The sequence below is a fragment of the Mobula hypostoma genome, chromosome 13, assembly GCF_963921235.1.
Source record: "Mobula hypostoma chromosome 13, sMobHyp1.1, whole genome shotgun sequence".
Taxonomy (NCBI): domain Eukaryota; kingdom Metazoa; phylum Chordata; class Chondrichthyes; order Myliobatiformes; family Myliobatidae; genus Mobula; species Mobula hypostoma.
The window spans coordinates 21018703-21034709 of NC_086109.1; the positions used below are offsets into that span (position 1 = coordinate 21018703).

General features: G+C 45.0%; 1 protein-coding gene across 1 annotated transcript in view; it reads right to left on the reverse strand.

Annotated features, from left to right (window-relative positions):
* LOC134355479 (protein phosphatase 1H-like) overlaps window positions 1-16007 on the reverse strand; it is a 55466-nt gene that overhangs the window by 6136 nt on the left and 33323 nt on the right. The window contains exons 5-8 of the mRNA XM_063065414.1: window positions 13246-13330; window positions 10906-11024; window positions 10068-10131; window positions 5860-5967 (exon numbers count right to left, since the gene is read on the reverse strand). Of these exons, the coding sequence (XP_062921484.1) occupies window positions 5860-5967; window positions 10068-10131; window positions 10906-11024; window positions 13246-13330 (376 nt within the window). The remainder of the gene's footprint in view (window positions 1-5859; window positions 5968-10067; window positions 10132-10905; window positions 11025-13245; window positions 13331-16007) is intronic.

The following is a 16007-nucleotide window of genomic DNA, read 5'->3' on the forward strand; positions in this document are numbered from 1 at the left end:
TTAATTTGAGCGATGTGGGAATTGATGGCAAAACCTCGTGGCAATGGCAGGTTTAACCTCATTTTTGTGAAGGCACTTTCATGTTACTGTTAGATAAGGAATTCCAGGATTTAGAACCAGGAACAAAAAGCATAATCTTAAATGAGGGTGATATGTAAAATGGAAGGGACCTTGCACTCAGGAACGGCACGGTAGGGTAGTAGTTAGCGTAACATCCTACAACGCCAGTGACCCAAGTTCAATTCCAGACGCTGTCTGTAAGGAATCTGTACTTTCTCTCCAGGATCGCGTGCATTTCCTTTGGGTGCTCTGGTTTACGCCCACATTCCAAAGACCTACAGGTCTGGTTGGTGAGTTGTGGGCATAGTATGTTGGCACTGGAAGCATGATGATGCTTGCGGGCTGCTCCCAGCACAGCCTTGGACTGCGCTGGTCGTTCACACAAGTGACGGATTTCTTGGTATATTTCAATGTACACCATGACAAATAAAGTTAACCTTTGAAAAAGCAGTGGCCTTCCCCTATTCATACAGCCTGTTTTCTTCTTTCTACGTGATAGAGACGAGTGAATGTTTAGGCACACCATGAAGCTGGTTACAATAACATGGATCTTGAATATTGTTGGAAAATACTTTGTTACATAAACACGAGAAAATCTGCAGATGCTGAAAATCCAAAGCAACACACACAAAACGCTGATGGAACCCAGCAGGTCAGGCTGCGTGCATGGAAATTAATAGACAATTGATAGTTCGAGCTGAGACGCTTTTGCAGGGCCTGCAATATTTTGGAATGTACTATTTTGTTACACTTCTGACTCACTTTCACCAGACGGTGGACTTTGGGAGTCAAGTGGCAATTCACTCACTGCAGGATATCGACCTCTGAGGTGATCTCGTATCGACCTTATTTTATGTGGATGGTCCAGTTAAGGTTTTGGCTGGGTTGTTGATGGTGGGCAATCTGGTGATGTGTAGTTATCTTGGACGTCACGGGAAATTACTTCACCCACAAATGATTACATGGCTCAGATGCAGATGTCGGCCATTTCTGAACGTTGTCAGCATATTGCTGCAAGTAGGCACACGTTATCTGTGGAATGGCACTCCAAGTCCATGCATGCTCGCCACAGATCATCCGCTGCTGCCTTCACTCCAATTCACTCATTTTCAGTTGCCCTCCCCACAACTCACTGATTTACTGGCATCCTACCTCAAATTCTCCTCCCCTTTATTCATTTACCTGCATACCTCTACCAAATCAGTGATGCATTACACAAATACATTCATCCACTGGCACTTTTCTCCAATTTGCCCACTAGCTGGTGGTCTGCTTCAATTCACCCATTTACTAACACAATAATTCCCCCCCCCCACCCACCAACTATCACCCAGCTTTTGGGTGCCTTCCCCAATTCACCCATTTACTTGTGTTCACTTCTAGTTCCCTTATTTATTTGAGCTGTCTGCTTATTCTCCACTTGTGGATGCAGGTCCCCTTCTTCAAATGAGAGAAGAGTTGGCAATTGGAAATGAAAAGATCAAGAGAGGGTAAAAGGCGGAAGGGGGAGTACAAATGGAAGAGGAAGGTTGGAGATGGGAGAAGAGATTATCATGGGGAGCGGGGGGGGTGAGGACTTCATGATGAAGAAATAGGCAATGGAATAACTTGATATTGTGTCAGGCCTGGAACCCAGTAAGATGCAGGCATAGGAGGCCTCTGCTAAGGACAGACTGTTCAGCATTGAAGCGTAGGAGTTCAGGAAGGACGGTGAAGACAAGACAGCTAGGGTGAAATCAGAGGAGGGAGAAGAAAGAGAGACTGAGAGGGGTATTGGAGTGGGGAGAACAGAGTCATGTGGGATAGAATGGAGGTCCCTGGTGGGTATCAGAAGCCTGGAAATGGGTGGAAGTGAGTTCCTCCGATACAGAGCAGTTTCTTTGGTCCTTGACTTTCACCCCACCACCCTCCAGATCTAACACCTTCCGTTGCCATCCAGGCCTTCTCTGATGGTCTTCAACATTTCATTAACTTCACATTCCCCTGCTCCCAATTCTACCATGAACATCCAGTCTCTATACATCTCCATTCTCATCAGTATAGTCTTAAGGTCTTCAATTTCATTCTTGAACAAAGACAGAACTTTTCCTTGCCCTCAAGAACTTCTCTTAAAATTCCCTCCGTTTCCTACTAAAAGCAAGTAGACACTCACATAGGCCTTAGTTATACTTTAGCCTTTTTTGTTGGCCACATGGAATAGTCCTTATTGCAAATTTTTTTCCAGCATGCCTCCCAGCTCTTTATTTGCTACACTGATCACATACCATTGATCTTGGTATGAACATAGAATTCTCCAACTTCTGATAATTCCCTCCCCTTCCCTTCCTCTATCCCTATGTCACTCTGCCCCCTCCCTCAGCTGCCCACCACCTCCCTCTTGGTTCCGCGTCCTTCTACTACCCATTGTGTTTTCCCCTATTCTTTCTTCACCTTTCCTGCCTATCACTTCCCTGCTTCCCTTCTCCCACCTCTTTATCTTTCCCCTTACTGGTTTCTCACCTGCAACTGACCAGCCTTCTCCTTCCCACCCTCCCCCCGCCTTCTATATAGGGCCTCTGCTCCTTCCCTCTACAGTCCTGACGAAGGGCTCCGGCCCGAAACGTCGACCGATCTTTTCCACGGATGCTGCCTGACCTGCTGAGTTCCTCCAGCGTATTGTGAGTGTTACATTGATCACTGAATTGGTGCTGCTTCATGCATTCATGCAGAGTTCAGCCATTTCATCATGTTCCCTACCCTACCCTCAAATTCACCTGACATTACTCTTCCATTTCCAGATCTCTGTATCTCTACCTCAGGAGAATGACTTGTCACTGACATCTTTTATAAATCCACTTACTCATGTAACCACCTCAACTATACCTTCCCCCTTCCTCCTGTAAGGATAACATCCCATTTTCCCTCTATTTCTCCATCCCTTCCATACCAATTCTCAAGATGAGGCCTACTGCTGTTGCTGATGGAGCCCTCACACCTACACTCAGTGGCCACTTTATTAGGTACCTTCAGTCACAGAGTGTATGTTTGTGGTCTTCTGCTGCTGTAGCCCATCCACTTCAAGGTTTGACTATGTTGTGCATTCAGAGATGTTCTTCTGCACACTACTGTGGTAACGCATGGTTATTTGATTTACTGTTGCCTTCCTGTCAGCTTGAACCAGTCTGGTCATTCTCCTCTGGCCTCTCTCACTAACAAGGCATTTTCACCAACAGAACTGCCGCTCATTGGATGTTTTTTTGTTTTTCACACCATTCTCTGTAAACTGTCGACACTGATGTGTGTGAAAATCCCAGAAGATCAGAAGTTTCTGAGATAACTCAAATCACCCTGTCTGGCGCCAACAATCATTCCACCAGTCAAAGTCACTTGGATCACATTTCCTTCCCATTCTGATGTTTGGTCTCAACAACAACTGAAGCCCTTGACCACGTCTGCATGCTTTTATGCATTAAGTTGCTGCCATATGATTGGCTGAGTAGATATTTGCATTAACAAGCAGGAATACAGTTGTACCCAATAAAGTGGCCACTGAGTGTATTTCCTGCATTTCCTGAACATCCGCTCTGATTCACCACCACCACGCCTGTCTCCAGGCATATCAGCAATGCAGTTCCTTCAGTCTACATCTATCTCCCCAACAGCCTCTGCATGCATTACCTCACCCCTGTTCTCTAAATGTTTCACTTAAAGGCTCCTCATTTTCAATTGTCCAGTTTATTGTTGCCCACCCACCAAATATCCATCTTCAACAGGACTTTCAAACAAGAATGGAATCACAGATGTTCTCAGGCTCCCTTGTGCCTTTCCAGGGAGTTTCCACGTCTGCAGATCATGAGCTTTGTTCTGGTATTTCAGCGGAGAGGTGGACTGTTGTCAAGTGTAAGGAACACACAGTGCAGAAGACCGATCAAAAGTCCCCCACCTCCAGGAGAGTGCAGACCTTACGACAGTATAAAATTCAACCTGAATGTTTTAGCAAAGTGCAACTGCTACTTAAAGTCCAGTCTAGGTCAAGTCCACTTCATGGCTTTCAATTGTGTCTTTGTTTCTTCTTGCACTAAGATCTTGCTTCTTGCACAGTCTATTTTTAACTAAATGGTATTTTTATATAATTTATGTTTTGTATGTTGTCTGTATCTATGTGCCCGTGATATTGCTGCAAGTCTTTCAGTTTATCTGTACCTATCATCATTCTTGTGCATATGACAAAGAGCTCGACTTGAATTCCTGTTTCTCTCAGAGCATCTGTTGCCCTCTGCTGGACCTTTGAATTAGAAACAAATTGAGGCAACGGAATCAGATGTAACAGGACGGCAAGAACTTAAAAAAAGGTCATTATGGCCTTCCCGTGAATATCCAGATTGGTTACTTGTCTCAGTCTAATAGGGCTCCTTAGTACTGAAATATTTGGGGTGCCACGGTGGTGTAGCAGTTAGCGCGGCACTATTACAGCTTGGGGCGTTGGAGCTCAGAGTTAGCAATTCCGGCGTCATCTGTAAGAAAGTTCTGCCCGTGCGCGTGTGGGTTTCCTCCGGTTTCCTCCCTTAGTCCAAAGACGTACCAGTTAGTGGGTTAGTTGGTTACTGTAAATTCCCCTGCGATTAGGCTAGTGTAATCAGTGGCTTGCTAGGCAGCACAGCTTGGTGAGCCAGAAGGGTCTGTTCTGGGCTGTACATATATAAAAAAAATAGCATCCTACATTACTGTCAAGACCATTAAATGTAAAGGGGTGTAGTTCTGGGGTTGAGTTACCCAAGTGGTCTCTGAAAAAAAAACAGATGTCCATTCAAAAAAGATCCTTCTGGGCCTTGCTCTCCATCTCTTCTATCCCAGAGTCTGGCCTCCACAGTCTTCCAGTGACCTTTCTTCCCCTACTTTCTCTCTTCCCCCCCCTCCCCCCACCACTACCCCTACACTCTTCTTTCCCTCCTCCTCTCTGGGTATCCTTCCATTCCCCTTCTTGCATCCACAGCACCCTTTTTTCTACCTCTTTCTGAAAGTAGCTGTACTTTGCCTCCCCTTTCTTCAGCAGCTCCTCTTTGCTCCATCCCCAGACACCCACCATTCCCTAGAATCCCACCTTTGTTCCTCTTATAACCCCAGCAGCCCTCCCTTTCCCCCACTTGCCCTCTTTTCTTCCTTTTTCACACCCCACTCGTCCCACTTGCACCATTGCCCTCTCTTTCCAGACTCATACAAAGAACAAAGAGTAGTACAGCACAGTACAGGCCCTTCGGCCCACAATGTTGTGCTGGCCCTCAAACCCTGCCTCCCATATACCCCCCCCACCTTAAATTCCTCCATATACCTGCCTAGTAGTCTCTTAAGTTCACTCTAATAATCCATCCAGAATTAATGAGCTTCTATCGGGACTGATCAAGCCTGTTGCTGAGTGGGATGGCAAGAAAAAGGACCTGTCTTAAGTAAACGGGAGAGATTTTCAAAATGCAGATGGTGGACAAGTGTGATACTATTTGTGGACATGATATGTAGTCAGAAATCCACATTCACAGTTTGGCTATCAAATCAATATGCAACCAGAGTCTGAAATTTCCAAATGTTAAAAAGCAGAAACCCCTGGGTTTGAATAAAAAGGGAAATTCCAAGTATTTCTCACAAGCAAAGCCAACATTGGAATTCACCCCGTTACTTTGAATCCCTGCTCTGCCTCGACTCAAGTAAGTACTGGACACGATGGGGGAAGTTTCAGATTCTCTTTATATATCTACCGAGTAACTCTGAGGTAGTTATTTCCTCATACAATTCGAATTATTGACAGCATCTATCGATAGCTCTCACCTCCGGCATGCAGGACAAGAAAGGTTTGATGTGGATGTTGGAACAATGAACTTTCAAATCATGATCTCCCAGTCCTCGAGTTACTCCTATTGTTGCCATAACACGTGCCTGTTGAGAGAGTCAGTAATTCACAGATAATCGTTACTGAAAAGTTAAAGCAATGGGGCCCAGGCTTAAGAGTGAAAAATGACCCGATATTTATGTGCCGAGTCAGATGAAAAAGATCGAGGCTGAGGCCAAAGGGTGAATCAGTGTTCAGCTCACTACATTGTAAAGCATTACTCGCTTCAGTGCTGAATTGACTCTCAGCTGTGGCCTGCAGCCATTGGGCTCCTGTGTCACCTTAGTGCTGAACTGACTCTCAGCTGTGGCCTGCAGCCATTGGGCTCCTGTGTTACCTCAGCACTGAACTGACTCTCAGCTGTGGCCTGCAGCCACTAGGCTCCTGTGTCACCTTAGTGCTGAACTGACTCTCAGCTGTGGTCTGCAGCCACTAGGCTCCTGTGTCACCTTAGTGCTGAACTGACTCTCAGCTGTGGTCTGCAGCCACTAGGCTCCTGTGTCACCTTAGTGCTGAACTGACTCTCAGCTGTGGCCTGCAGCCACTAGGCTCTTGTGTTACCTCAGCACTGAACTGACTCTCAGCTGTGGCCTGCAGCCACTAGGCTCTTGTGTTACCTCAGCACTGAACTGACTCTCAGCTGTGGCCTGCAGCCACTAGGCTCCTGTGTCACCTTCGTGCTGAACTGACTCTCAGCTGTGGCCTGCAGCCACTAGGCTCTTGTGTTACCTCAGCACTGAACTGACTCTCAGCTGTGGCCTGCAGCCACTAGGCTCCTGTGTCACCTTCGTGCTGAACTGACTCTCAGCTGTGGCCTGCAGCCATTGGGCTTGTGTTACCTCAGCACTGATTAACTCTGCAGCTGTGGCCTGCAGCCACCAGGGCTCCTGTTATCTCAGCACTGAACTGGCTCTGTGGCTGTGGACTCACTCTCAGAGACTCCATGGTTCAAAGACAACCAATTGTCTTTGTTTCCCCCATTTTGTAAACTCTAAACTGATTCTTACTCTAGGATAATCTAAACAGAGCAATTTAATGTGGACACAAGGAGCTTCAGGTAATGGCCTGCTAAACCTGAGACCATTAGCTATTTATTATGTGAAGTGTCAGACCTAACAAAGAAGTAATCTGTAATCTCGTTAGACTCAGTTTCTGGGTTATTTAGATTGACTGATTTGGACCAGTCAGAGTTGAAAGGAACAAATACATTAGGTTAGGGGGCATAAATATAGAACAATGTTGGTTGTAGCCCTGGACTAGAGACAGTAAGAAGGTGACCCAGGTAGGTCAGGTGACTTTGAGCAAAAGGGATGGAGTTCCATCAATTCAACTGATGAGGAACATTAAAACAGTCACGAACTCCATATACGTAACGGCAATAATTCCCCAGCAACCAGAGGCCAACCGTTGCAGATGAGGAGGACTCCCATGGAAACGTGGAGATCGGGACCACGAGGAGTGCCTGGCCAGCGTAGTCACCTCCTCTAGGTAATACCCTTTCTCTTCATTGACTGTCCATAAGGTGTCAGGGAATTCTAGTGGGTGTGCACACAGGTAGTTAGTTTGTGAACCCACATGCTTTTATTTGAGACAATAAAGGTTACTTGTTGGTAAGTACAGATTCTCTCTGTGCCCCTCTGATCATTATTACAAGGGTAGAACTTTGTAACAGAAATAGTTCACAGTTCACAAAATGGGGGAATCAAGGACAATTGGTTTGTCAACTTCCCCATCCATAATTCATTCAAATCCACTAATTTGTAGACTCTAGTTCTTTTTGTCTACTTTCCCTGTCCCTGATTCATTCAAATCCACTAACTTGCAGACTGTAGTTTTTTCTAGCCAACCACTTGCACAGTTTGTTTTTTCTTGCACATTGGATGTTTGATAGCATTTGTCATGTAGGGTTTTCCGTGGATTCTGTTCTGGATCTTTGTTTTGTGGCTGCCTGCGAGAAGATGAATCTCAAGGTTATACAGTATATGGTATACATTCTTTGATAATAAATTTACTTTGAACTTTGAAGTCAAAGTAATTATCAAAGTCCGTATGGAATATGTTGTCATAAACTACCTAGAGAATCATTTTCTTGCAGGGATTTGCAGAAAAATAACAAAAAAGAATAGAATTTATGAAAAATTATAAATAAACAAAGACTGAAAACCAGGCTACAAAATATGACAAACTGTAGAGTCCTTGAAAGCAAGTGTGCAGACTTTGGAATCAGGTCAGAGTCGTGGTGCACGAGGTTATCCGAGCTGGATCAGGAGCCTGGTGGTTGTAGGGTTCCTGAACTAGGTGGTGGAGGACCCAAGGCTGCTGTACTTTCTGCCCGGTTGTCGTATTGAGAAGAAAGCATGGCCTGGATTGTGGGGGTCCTTGACGATGGACGTGGCTTAGTGAGGGGGAGGGCTTTGCCTGTGATGGACCACTTTCTGTAGACTTTTCCATTCCTGGGCATTGTTGGTTCCATACCAGGCTGTGAAGCAACCAGTTGGTATACCCTCCACTGGGCTTCTATAGAAGCGCTGTTGTGCCTTCTTTGTGATGACAGTTAAGTGCTGGTCGCAGGACAGATCTTCTGATATGAACACATGCTGGTCGCAGGACAGATCTTCAGATATGAACACAGAACGTAGAATTCTACAGCACTTTACAGGTCCTTTGGCCAACGATGTCGTGCCCACCATGTAACCTACTCTAGACACTGCCCGGAATTTCGCTTTCTATTTTTCTAGGCTCCATGTACCTATCTAAGAGGCTCTTAAAAGACCCTATTGTATCTGCTTCTACCACAGCCTCCGGCAGTGCATTCCACGCACCCACCACTCTCTGTGTGGAAGAACTTACCCATGACTTCCCCTCGGTACCTATTTCCAAGCATCTTAAAATTATGCCCCCTTGTGTTAGCCATTTCGACCCTGGAAAAAACCTCTGACTATCCACACGATCAATACCCCTCATCATCTTATACACTTCGATCAGGTCACCTTTCATCCTCTATCTCTCCAAGAAGAAAAGGCCAAGTTTACTCAACCTACTCTCATAAGGCATGCCCTCCAATCCAGGCAACATCCTTGTAAATCTCCTCTGCACTCCCTCTATAGTATCCATATCCTTCCTGTCGTGAGGTGACCAGTACTCCAAGTGGGGTCTGACCAGGGTCTTATATAGCTGTAACATTACCTCATGGCTCTTGAACTCAATCCCATGGTTGATGAATGCCTTTTATCTGGAGGAAATTTTACTGTGTGTATTGCTCCTCAACACTTGTGGCTGTCCATAGTTTTTACAGACAACTGAGTTCTCTAGGTGAACCGAAACCTGTTGTTATTCTGACACTGATTCAGGACTGAGAGTGTAGAGGGACGACAGCCAATGTATACATGTGAGGGGAATGGGCGAGACAGAGGCTGGTGGGCGTTAGTGGAATCAGATGGAAAGGAGAATCAAAGGAAGAGAATCACAGGTAGACAGGCAAGTAGGTGCACAGCAGATGGAAAGACAAGATTCTGCAAATGCTGGAACTCCAGAGTAACACACACCAAACGCTGGAGGAACTCAGAAGGTCAGGTAGCATCTATGGAGAGGAATAAACAGTCGACGTTTCGAGCTGAGACCCTTCATCAGGACTGGAAAGGAAGGGGGAAGAAGTCCGAATAAGAAGGCGAGGTAAGTGTGATGAGTCTAGCTATTGGAGGGGGGAGGGGTTGAGGAATGGAAGTGACAGACAGAGAGTCGGAGAGACCCTACGTGGAGTGGCAGGAATAGAAAAGGAACAAAGGGTGAGTGGGTTATTTGAAACCGATAATTCAATGCTCATTGATGTAACGCAATGTGAGATAAGTTGATTTTCCCTACATAGCGATGCCTGAACTTCAATGATCATGGCTGTGAAGTGTTTTTGGGTTATGTCAAGAATACAAAACGTGACTGCAGGCTACGGGCCAAGTGCTTATAAGTGGGTAGTACGGTCAGCATGGGCAAGGTGGGCTGAAGGGCCTGTTTCTGGGCTCCATGACGATGTTGTGAAAGAGTTTTGTTAACCTGTTGAAACACCAGAAATCCCTGGAATGCTCACCTCCAGATCGCAAACGTGACATTGAATTGTCAGTGATCGCAGCTTGCTTTTGGTTGCACCACTTACCTTTTTGCCCTCCCCATACACCAATGGGAACTTCAAGTCATCCTCTTCTATGGTCTTGTATGCCCTGCAGAAAGGAGGGGGCGGGAATGCAGGAATACACGTTGACTAGATCAGGAAATATTCATCTGCCCCTCATGGTGCTCAAGATGCGAGTTGGACAAATGCATTATTTTTTGCAGCGGTAGTAAACCATGGAAACATTCATCTCATCTTGTGCAGGATCTCTGGAATAATCATTAATCAGTCTTATTTCCACTGCGCTATCCACCATTTTCTTTCAGTTCACATCCAACACCAATCTGCCCAAATGTGCACACAAGGTGTTATTAGCAACTGACCCACCCTGCTGTCACCTACCAAACCCACTTACTCCTCTATCTACCGGGAAGATTGCAGCAGGTCAAACAAAACAGCTCATCACCACCCATTTGAAGGCAATTCAGGAAGAACAATGAAGGTTGGTCTTGCCAGCAACATTCAAATCCTGTCCACTCTCCTGTCCATTCAGATTCCTCTTTCTTCAACCCTTTACATTTTCCACCTATCACCTCCCAGCTTCTCACTTCATCACCTGTCCCCTCCCCCCACCTACCTTCTCCCTCACCTGGCCTCACCTATCACCTGTCAGCTTGTACTCCTTCACCTCCCCCCACCTTCTTATTCTGGCTTCTTCCCCCTTTCTTTCCAATCCTGATGAAGGGTCTTGGCCCATAATGTCAGCAGTTTATTCCTCTCCGTGGATGCTGCCTGATTTGCTTGTGTTCCTCCAGCATTTTGTGTGTATTATTCAAATCTTGTAAAATGTTTAAAAAAAAAGAAATTGTTGGTCAACTCTTACCAGCCAGTCATGCTATAATCACGGAACAACATCTTGCGGCCAATTTCCCGGTGCTGAATTCTCCTTGGAAATTCCAAATGTGTGAACTCATTTCCTAGCAGATGTGGCTGTAAATATCCCTAGACAGAAAAAAATAATCTAGTAAAATCTTCCACAGGTTCAAATTTTTTCACCTAAGGTAGGATAGGTGATAGAGGACAGGTTTTTAAAGATAATTTTTAAGGAGGCATCGAAAGCTGGAGATTTAGGAAGGGAATTCTAGAGCATAGCTCTTGGTGTCTGAAGCCACCAATGGTGCTGTGAAGAACACTGGAGATCTGATAAAGGCCTGGAGCAGAAGGGTTGTGAGTGAATTGGAGTTTTACGCATTTTACATACAGTAGATAAATGGGTCTATGGGGGTGGGCTATTGCACTATGAAAGACTTGCTTACAGCAGGATCATTGGCACATAGTATTAGAAACACATCATTCACAAGAGACGCTTAAATTATACAAAATTATAAAGAATTAACATAATTTGAACAGAAAGAAAGCAATGTGCATTGTACTGCAAAAGTGGTCATAGTGTGGTTATACTGATTGAGGTTATGGAGATTGGTTCTTAAATTGATGAAGGGAAGTAGCTATTATTGTGTCAGATTTTGGGCCTCTATACTTCCTACCTGATGGTAGCCATGAGAAGATGACATGGACCAAATGGTAGGGATCTTTGATGATAGATATTACCTTCTCGAGGCATTGCCTTATGTAGATACTTTTGAGGATGGGGAGGGGTAACAGTTTTAAAATGGGGGACAGTGAACCAATATTGAGCACTGCGCTTTGTGAGAAAAATTGTAGTTTTACATATCAGTGGCCATATAGCTCCCGCACAACCGGCTGTCAGGTAGATGGTGGCTAGGTGAACAGGTTACTGGGGAGACTACAGAAACTGGGATTAGTTCCTAGACTGTGGCATATTATGCAGCTGTGGCGGGACTGCTAAAACAATGGACTTTTTGGAGTTGACAATGGTTTGGAAGACAACTGAGGCAATATTCCTGATCATTTACCCATTATACCTCCACATTCAGGCAGAGCTCTTGGGGATCACCCACTATCGAAGATAAGATGGAAATCAATTCCTGACTCCTACCCTCAGTGAGCTGTAGACTAATCTGGTCCAGGAGCCGGGGAGCTCTAGTTGCTCATCAACATGATGGGGCAGAGGTAAAAGGTTAAAGGGGCTGGATAGGATGGCTGGGCCCACTCTTGTCTCCTATCAGATTCCTTTCTCTCCAGTCCTTTATCTTTCCTATTGTATCCAGAGAGCTGTGCCTGTCACGGCTCAGCACTGCCCTCTACCTGGTCAGAAGGCACACCACATGCCAGTCAACATTTCACCCCTCCAAACTAATCAATGCACACTTAAACATTGGCCACCTTAATTGGATTAACCCTTCTAGCACCAAGCCGTTGGCCCCCCGGTGAATCGCCTGGGCCGGACCCTCCAGCTCCCTGACCTATAAAGGGTGCTACATGTGCTTGGCTCGCTCTCTTTTTTGCCATCCTCGAGGGACCACCCTGTTTCACTCCAGGCTGAAGAACGCAGAACAGCGCTGGAGACACATGGTGAGCTGTGCATTGAATAGGGTTTTGGGAGCGCTTATTGTTGTCCCTGTAGCAGAGAGCCCTGCCTGTCCATAGTCAAGGGGTGGCAGGTATCGTAGTTACTTTTCCCTTGCTTGTATATGTACCTGTACTCTGTCCCCACACCGTTTTCCCGTGTATTGTACAGCCGACCCGACTTTTCCCACACTCGTCTATTCTAAGCGCATTTGTGCGGATATTGTAGCTGCTTGTGTTGTTCCCATTCTCTTCTCCACTCGTAAATAAAATCCTTATTGTTAAAACTGTGTGTCCAGAATCCTTGCGTTTGAGACCCAAAGAATCTGTCTCATTTCCATCACAACACCTACCCACCTGGCTTCACCTTCTAGCTATCTTCATTTCACTCCCCCCTTCCTTTTCAGTCTGGTGTCTCCTCCCTTACTTTCCAGTCCTGAAGAAGGGTCTCGGCCTGAAACATCGACTGTTTATTCATTTCTACAGACGCTGCCTGACCTGCTGAGTTTCTCCAGCATTTTGTGCATGGCTGCTGGGCAAAATAGTGAGGTCATAATATGAGAGATGCTGCAGATGCTGGAAATCCAAAGCAATACAGTTTGCCCAGCTTTCTGAGTGTGTTGCTTCGAATTTCCAGCTTCTGCAGAGTTTCTTGTGTTTATGTTTTGCTGCTTCCTCCCTTGTCACACTAACTCGTATATCAAAGAAGTAAAGACAGGAGATATTTCCTTACTAAATACTGCAGTCGCTGCCGCTCTGATTCAGGAGTGAATTCATTAGACAGTGGGATAACTTCTCCATTACGGATTAGAATAGCCCTGGAATTAAAGGTAAGAAAATCATTAACAAACTTGGCAAAAGTATTTAGACAGACCAAGAGCTCAGGCACTTTGGGTCGAAACCTCAACCATCAGAACTGAAGCAGGGTCCTGACTATCCCATTGCCTCCCTAGGTGTTTCCTGACCTGCTAGAGACTTCCAGCAGCTTAATTTAGCTCCAGATCAAAGCATCTGCAGTCTCCTATATCTCTGTGCATTAAAAGAAGCTGTTTCCAATAATTAAAGGGCTAATAACCACAGGGCAGAGGGTTGAAGGTTGCCAGTTAAAAGCAGAAGCAACATTAGAAAATGGAGCATTACGCCATTCAGCCCCTCCATGGCTGCTCTGAATTCAATTTTTATGACTTTCTATTTCACATAGAACAACTCATGTTCTCAATATTATTTATGACTTATTTGTAGTAATTATTATTGTAGTTGCTCAGTTTGTCTTCTCAAGCACATTACTTGTTTGCCCAACTTTGAGTATAATTTTTCATTGATTCTATAGTGCTTCCTTGTATCTGCTGTGAATGTGTGCAGGAAAATGAACCTCAGGGTAGAATATCGCGACATACAAGTACTTTGTTATTAAATTTACTTTGAATTTTGAATTATGTCAGTGAGAATAAACTTGTTTCTGATTCTGATTCAATTAGATTACAACTGAACTGTTAATTCAGTGTCACTTTCCTGCATTAATTCGAAATCTCTCAAATCCTATAACATCCAAAACATTCTTGGTTTTGAATCTACTCAGTGACTAAGCCTTTACAGTGCACTTGGGTGGAGAATTTCAAAGCTTCACAGTCCTGTGGGTGAAGAAATTTCTTTTTTATCTTGGTTCTGAAAGGACAAAGTAAACAACACTTTTGAACATCTTAGCCACTGGGAAACATCACCCCTGCATCTACCTTGACAAGCAGTACATATTTAAATGAGATTATCTCTCCTGTAAACCCCAGGAGCACAAGTCTAGTCAGTTTCTGAAACGAGAAATGCGTGGATATTGAGTGAGGACCTATGAGCTGTAGATGCACGATGTCCGGGAGAAGGTCCGTTCCTGGAGGATAGTGAATTTGCTTGAGTGGAAGGCCGATATTCATGTGCCCAATTCCCTGAAATGTGAATTGGATTTTAATTCACCTGCGGTGGTAAGTGGAAGAATGACAGAGGAAGAACAACATAGGCCTTGAGACATAGGAACAGAAGTAGGCATTCAGCCCTTCAAATTTGCTCCACCATTCCATCATGACTGATTTATTATTCCTGTCCACCTCATTCTCCTGCCTTCTCCCCATAACCTTTGACGACCTTACTAATCAAGAATCAGATGAGCTCTGTTTTAAATGTACCCAATCTTTTTATTTATTTATTGAGACACAGCGCAGCCCTTCGAGCCACGCGGCCGAGCAATCCCCTGATTTTAACCCTAGCCTAATCATGGGCTAGTGGCCAAGTGGTTAAGGCGTTCGTCCAGTGATCTGAAGGTCGCTAGTTCAAGCCTCAGTTGTGGCAGTGTGTTTGTGTCCTTGAGCAAGGCACTTAACCACACATTGCTCTAGTGTCTGTGCGAGGAGTGGCGCCCCACACAGACTTCCAATCTGCGCCTTGTAAGGCATGAAAATGCCTGACACAGGCCTCTCATGGTCTGAGTCGACGTTCCCTTCCCTCCCCTAATCATGGGACAATTTACAATGACCAATTAACCTACTAACTGCTACATCTTTGGACTGTTGGAGGAAACCGGAGCACTCAAAGGAAACCCACGCGGTCACGGGGAGAACATACAAACTTCTTACAGGCAGCAGTGGGAACTCCACAGTCACCTGCGGCAATGCAATTCACAGATTCACGACTCCCCAGACTAAAAGATATTCTGCCTCACCTCCGTTGTAAGGCTACACCCTCTGGTCCTAGACTCCTCCACAATAGGAATCATCGTCTCCATGTCTACTCTATCTATGCCTTTCAATGTCCTAAACTCCAGCGAGTACAGGTCCAGAGGCATCAAATGCTCCTCATAAATTAACCCTTTCATTCCCGGGATCATTTTCCTGAACCTCCTCTGGATCCTCTCCAATGCCAGCTCATCCTTTCTTAGATTATGGGCTCAAAACAGTTCACAACATTCCACTGCAGTCTGACCAATGTCTTATAAAGCCTTAGTAATTAGCCAGGGGTTTTATCTTTGCCTTTCCAAAGCAATCAAATATTTTCTTTTTCATTGGCTAGGTACATGATGCTGAGGGAGAGTGGCTGGTTAGAACAGAGGCTTTTGCTGTCATGTTAGCTAAGGCTTGGTAGATGGCTTTACTGCACCAGAGTTGGAAGACTGGTGGTTGTTTGAAGACAACCATCCTAAGGCATGTAACACCACCTACTCTCTGAGTGTTGTTGTAATGTTTCATGTGAACAGTGCCAGAATCTGTCTGTGCTTTTCTTACATATTTATAAGGTCCATTTATCATTAGTTTCAATTTCTGACCTGATTAGATAGAGAACTGGCTTCACTAACATCACGGTCTGTGGGAGATAGCTGAGTATAAACAGGTTGCTTGGGTCTGCTATACTGCAGCTGTGACTTCTAAAGTACTTCAGTGGGTTAGTCTATGATTGTGATGCAATGGCAAGACTCTCTTTTCATCACTTTAAGTTTGATTCGTGCAAAACATC